The sequence below is a fragment of the Haemorhous mexicanus genome, chromosome 6 (genome assembly GCF_027477595.1).
Source record: "Haemorhous mexicanus isolate bHaeMex1 chromosome 6, bHaeMex1.pri, whole genome shotgun sequence".
NCBI classification, from domain to species: domain Eukaryota; kingdom Metazoa; phylum Chordata; class Aves; order Passeriformes; family Fringillidae; genus Haemorhous; species Haemorhous mexicanus.
The window spans coordinates 35,909,198-35,915,197 of record NC_082346.1 but is presented as its reverse complement, the minus strand read 5'-3'; the positions used below and the strand labels follow the sequence as shown (position 1 = coordinate 35,915,197).

At 36.2% G+C, this 6,000-nt stretch overlaps 1 protein-coding gene across 2 annotated transcripts in view; it reads right to left on the bottom strand.

Annotated features, from left to right (window-relative positions):
* Nucleotides 1-554: 554 nt before the first annotated feature.
* Nucleotides 555-6,000, bottom strand: part of AQR (aquarius intron-binding spliceosomal factor) — a 46,073-nt gene continuing 40,627 nt past the window's right edge. For both annotated transcript variants that reach the window (XM_059849826.1, XM_059849827.1), the window contains 3 exons: nucleotides 5,577-5,751; nucleotides 4,153-4,266; nucleotides 555-1,077 (listed from right to left, as the gene is read on the bottom strand). In XM_059849826.1, the coding sequence (XP_059705809.1) occupies nucleotides 832-1,077; nucleotides 4,153-4,266; nucleotides 5,577-5,751 (535 nt within the window). In that variant the 3' untranslated portion in view covers nucleotides 555-831. The remainder of the gene's footprint in view (nucleotides 1,078-4,152; nucleotides 4,267-5,576; nucleotides 5,752-6,000) is intronic.

The following is a 6,000-nucleotide window of genomic DNA, read 5'->3' as shown; positions in this document are numbered from 1 at the left end:
CACACTCAGAAGTTACCCTAAAAAAACCCCACTTAACTGTTATGTCATTAATATAGATATTTTATGTTTTATATATCCTGCATGAAGGGAATTACTTTCTTCTCTTCCTCATGTGGTTTTAGCCTGGGCAATTACTGTGTCTTCTTCAAGCAAGGGAAATTTATTTCAAAACACTAATTTAGAACCCAGTGCTGTTGAAAATCTGCAGCCTTCCTTCTTCTGTAAAGAATAAGAACAACATCAGAAGAATGATAAGAATGATAAGAAATTGCTACACATATGTGGATCCTGAGAATCCAGTAAGGTCAAATTCAATAAAGCTTTTGATCACTTTCAAGTCCCATGACAATTCACATTTCCCAGACATACAATCAGATATCTTAATGAACTTGAGCCTATGCCTAAAATACCATCTCAGTGTATACAAGCACAGCTCTGCATAAGGAATTCTCAATGGAAAAATACTAAGGAAACCATAAAGCATGTCTGACCAATACTGAATACACTTAGTGAGGTTTACTGGGTGACTGAATTAAGAGTCAAATATTCAAAACTGGTATAAAAAGCATCTTTACTGAACAACTTATAAAAAGGAAAATGCATGTAATTTGAGGCCATTAAACAAATTACATTACCAATAGTGACAAGAAATCAGTAGAATGTTTGCCAAATATCTTGCTTGTCCACAAAGTATTCAGTGAAAAATATACCAACCAGGTATTACAGAGGCAAGCATTTAATGAAAGTCAATGTAAAAATAGCAATTATCTTTCCAACTGCTCTTTTCCCTGCCAATTCCCCAAAATGCATTAAGGACAAGGATTCCATCAATCACTTTTCAGTCTCATTCTCAGGTTCACTGTCTCCACTATCACTGTCTCTTCCAGGGTGTTCTGGCATTTTTCGATGTTCATCCATTTCATCCACATTCAATTCTCCTTCCTTCATCATTTCTTCCACTACTTCACTTTCTTCTGCTGCATCTTCCTGCATGCCCTGAACTTCACCTTCTACTTCAGTCTCTCCAGTTTGTGTCGGTTCTGGTTCTTCAATCATGGCAGGTGGGGGCAGTAAATGCTGGATGATTGAAAAAGGAAGGATTTTAAGTTTTTAAACTTTAGCTTGAACTGTTCATCTTATATTTAGAATTTTGCATTAGATAACAAGTTAACAACACTTAAAATTTAGAAGCTGTAATGATTTGTAAGCATTTCATGTCTATATATTAAAAAAAATTAGAATGCTGGTCACAATATAGTCATCTTAGATACATTTTTTTCTGGAAAAGAGGGTGCTAAAAATCTCAGGACTGCCAATTTAAGGACAGAAAACACATTTCATTACCTCAAACACTCAGACAAGTAATAGGGTTATGGTAAATCCCTACTTGGAGCAATATGCGTATTTCTATTCAAATCTCATCTGTTACCATTTCAAACTCCAAGAGATGTTTAACTTGGTTTTTAATGCCTTCAACAGGCCTGTCTTTAACAACTCATACCCATAATTTCTCCTGCAGCATCTTATAAAATACTATGTGAATGTTATCTGTACTTAGACAATTCAAGTTTCACTAACAGTTAAACAATGCTTAAATATTTTCACACAATACTTCTGAAAAAGTAATTTCATGTACTCAAAGTGTTCTGCTTACCAAAGAAATAGTTTGTAAAACATTACAGGCTGGAATGGTAGCCAAGTAGCACAACTGGACCAAAAATACCAGGAATACATTGAGCTGATGAGTATGGATGGATGCTATTCGACTGGAGGCTGAACAGAAACACTCCTACATCTTGCAGCCTGACATTATTCCATGATATGATGGATATCTCTTTAGAATACTTTGGATCATTTTAATGAAATACAATCTTGAAAAACTTGACCATTTGTTTTGCTCAAAAGGCAACTTTGTATCACATGACAAATGAGTTGTTTAATTACAGTGAAGTTTTACCTTCAATTAGATGACACTAATATTACGAATTTGCATAGGCAAATCTACAAATCAATCAGGATTACCAGCAGAGATATAAAAAGCATTTTTTATAGACCTTGAAGTTATCAGACTGGTCTCCATATCCATCTGTGCACAGGACAGTGTAGCTCCAAACCAAAGGTCTTACAAAAATACATTCTTGATGTATGAGACAAACTCAGACTTCTGTGACTTACTTAGATGCACGTTGTGCTTTGTGACGACTACTCTAAGGACTAGTGTAAAAGAAAAAGAAAATAATAATGTTGTACTGAATAGAATAAAAGAAATTTACTGCCAGCTTTGCTTTTTTCAGTCGTTTGCTTCTCAGCTTCTCCTGCAAGGAGGATGTGATTCATTGTCACAGTAGGAAAACAGCAGTTTTGTAACTAATTTTAGCTAGCAATAGATAAGATCAGAATGCCAAAAAGAGTAACAGGTATTAGCAGGAGAACTGCGTCCACGTTTGATTAAGGTGTCAAGCAAATGCTTTTTGGTAAAATTTAGGTGCTAGCATCTGCTTTTCAGGACATGTATACACTTCCCTGCTTTGACAGGGCTATTCATTTACACCTAAATGTGGCCAATCTACTGCACAATTTAGTAAGTCTTCATCACATAACATTTTGCATGGTTGAAAGATCACTGACTATATTAGACAAACTGGCTTCAAAGCAAGTCTTGTCAGGTGCTTATAGGACTGGGTTTCTTAAAAAAACAGTGTGAGCTTACTTCACTACTACTACTAAAAAAAATTACAGTAAGAAGAAATTCTAGTAGTGTCCTCTTTGTTTGTGTCCTCTTTGTATATCCCTTTTTTTATAGCACACAGGTAATTACAGCATTTCTTCAAAATAGTGAGAAAGTACCCTCTCTCTGTTCAGACAGCCTGGAAAAAGATTTTTCTGGGTAACAAAACATTTCAAATTTGGCTGAAGCTTTCTCTTAGAAACAGAAATAAAATCCAGAAGTCACTGGGTAAGAACTGCAGAGAAAAATAAATTTTCAGAAAGTCTGACATTCAGTTGAAGTTTTGGATTCTGATCTCTACTGATTACACTGTTCCATATTAGATGAAACATGGAAGTGAAAAAAAAAAAGGAAGAGGATGTGACAGAAACATCCTTGCATTAAAGAACTGAACCTAGATCTCTTGGACTATCTGTTCAAGGACAGTCATGTTCACATTCTCTTCCCACAGTCAGCTAATACAGAGTAAGCAATGTCCTTTTACATCACTTTTGTCCACTTTTGAAAATCTTTCAGGAGAGCAAAAACCAATAAGGGAGCTTCAGAGTACCACGAGAGAATAAATTATAGGTAATACAATATATAATATATGAAGAATAACATATAGGTAATATAAAGATGACAGACCCTGGGCACTGTGTGAAAGCTGATGCAGGTAAGGGGTAGCATTTAAGACCATTCCCTTTTGGTTTAACTACCTCCAGGCTTTACAGCTCCAAGTATGATGAGCAAAGGCAGCTTTCTGCTCAGGACACTATCGAAGCTACCTTAATGCTCCACTCACATATATCAGAGTACAAAGACTTTCTGATGGGCTCTGCATTCTGCTTCAGGGATTAAACAGTGACAATACTAGGTACAGAAGTGTCTACAACTGCTTCCAAGCCCATGCAATGTCACTTCATGCTGAAGTAGGGCTGAAAGAAATTGCTCCAAAATAAAAAACACCACAGCTGCAAACGAACCTGGATAATAGGGAGATTCAACAGGATCAAAATGGTTTCAAGACATGATCTGGTCTTTCCCTTACAAAACATTATTACATCATGCAGTGGTGTTATAATCCAACTAGCTGAAATCCCACACTTATCTGAAATGTAACACACAAGTTTCCTTCAAATTAGTACTGGACAAGCTAGTTCTTTAGTATTAATGAATAGTATTTTTGGCCCAGACGGAGCATCACTGTACGTGTCATCAATTACTGATAGGTTTGGGGCCTTAAACTGGGGCTTAAACCACTAGAAGATACAGCTTTTGCTACCACAACCTTTTACAAGACCTCAATACTCTCACTTTCAGTCACAAACACTTCTTGAATTTTAAATATAACAGAAACAGACTCAAATCTCAACAGCTTCTCATGCCATTTACAAAATAATTATTTAATTTTAAATGCATTCCAAAACTTAGAAGTTCCTTACCTGCTGATGGTGGCGTGTACTCTGTATCATGTGCATATACATATTGTACACAAAGTTAGCCATTTGAGGCATGTTCTTAATAACATGTATTTGGTGAGCTGGTCTTTCTCCATTCTAAGGAAGGGGAAAAAAGTTGACATTCAGCAAACAAAGCAAAACAACCACCATTCAAAGGTTATTTAACTATATTAGAAGTCAAAAGCCCTGAGAAATTAAATAACACATTAAAAAAAAAAATCAAACCAACTGGTGAATTCTTTGGAAATTAGGAAGCATAGTTCTTACATTTTGGGGAACTGGATCAAACATGATACTGCACCCTGAAGAATAAATTTCAAAAGAAGAGGCTACGTTCTGATTCTTAGTCCATGAAGTACATTTTTGACTCGAGTAATTTAACATATTAAAGGCACAAATTGTTTATGATCAGATTAGGATTTAGCCTCTGGCCTGTCACAGCCCAGCTCCTTGCTCACACTCACTGACCATGCTCATTGCATTCTTGCTGCACAGTTGATCTGAAAGTTTCAACTGAAAGGGCTCCCTCCCAAAATTGTCAAAAGCATTTAAGACAGCATTTAACTGAGTTTTGGGTGCATGCAGGCACTTTTGGGTGCATGCAGGCATCCCTTCTCAAAGCTTCAGAAAGCAGAGCAGATATGCTGCTTTGTTTCTTCATTTAGCATCCTGCTGTGTGCCCTGTGCTTAGATCCTCAATAGAACCTTTCCCTAAAGATCTAGTGCAGTATTACAAATTAGGTTTTTGTACTTATGAACCCAGCTCAACAGCAAAACTCTCATGATATTGAAACCAATTTTAAAAGAAAAAAAAATTAACTTGTAATCCTGAATTACTCGGTTCCATGTAATTTTACCTCTTTAACTGAGAAATGAGTAGCTTTATGTAGCTTTGCTTGAAAAATAACATAATTTTGTTTCATAGCAAGACAAAAAACTATTTTGATCACAAAAAGAATACTGAATCATTCACAGAGGCAGAACTCGGGAAAAAGCAGGCACAACAGCTACTGATACTTAAGTTATACTGATAATTAATTTTTGTGGAAACATCAGTTAAAACCAGCTGGTGTATATCATGACAAAAGAGAACTCTAAGGAGTTACTCATAGATCATAGAATCATTAAGGTTGGAAAAGAACTCAAGTATGAAAAAATTCAATCATCAAGTGGCACTGTTGAGTTCACCACTAAACCATACCTTCAAGTGCCATATCCACACCTTTTTTAAAATACTTCCAGGGATAGTGATTCCATCATTTCCCTGGGCAGCCTGGTCCTATGCCAAGAAACAGATGCACCAGTCTAGCAGAGAAAACAGTTTCTCCTCTTACAGCACACTCAAAAAAAGTGAGCAAACACGAACACCCAGTACAGATACCAAAATCCAGTGCAGCTGTTCCTACCTGTCTTGCTGTTGGAAAACATTCTGTGGGAACAATATGGAGGTGAAGTGGTCGAGCTGTGAGTTGGCTGAAAGCTGGAGTTAGCTCAAAACAGTTCTGAAACAGTGATACCCTTGCAAAGATATAAAGTCCAAGTCTGGCTCTTGACATGGCAACGACTAATCGTCGGACGTCCCTTCAGAAAATAAAATCATACATTATTTTTCAGTGATGACACACTTGCAATAAAAATAACTAGATGTACACAGGAGTCTTCATTAAAAGAAATATAAAATCACCTGCCCAAATACTATCTTGTCTTTAGTTTTTTTCCCTACACATTGTTTCAATAACTAACAAATCCTAGTACCATTATATAGAAACATAACTATATTGGTTCACTGTACCAATACCACTATGAGAAACCACCCTCTACTATTTTCCT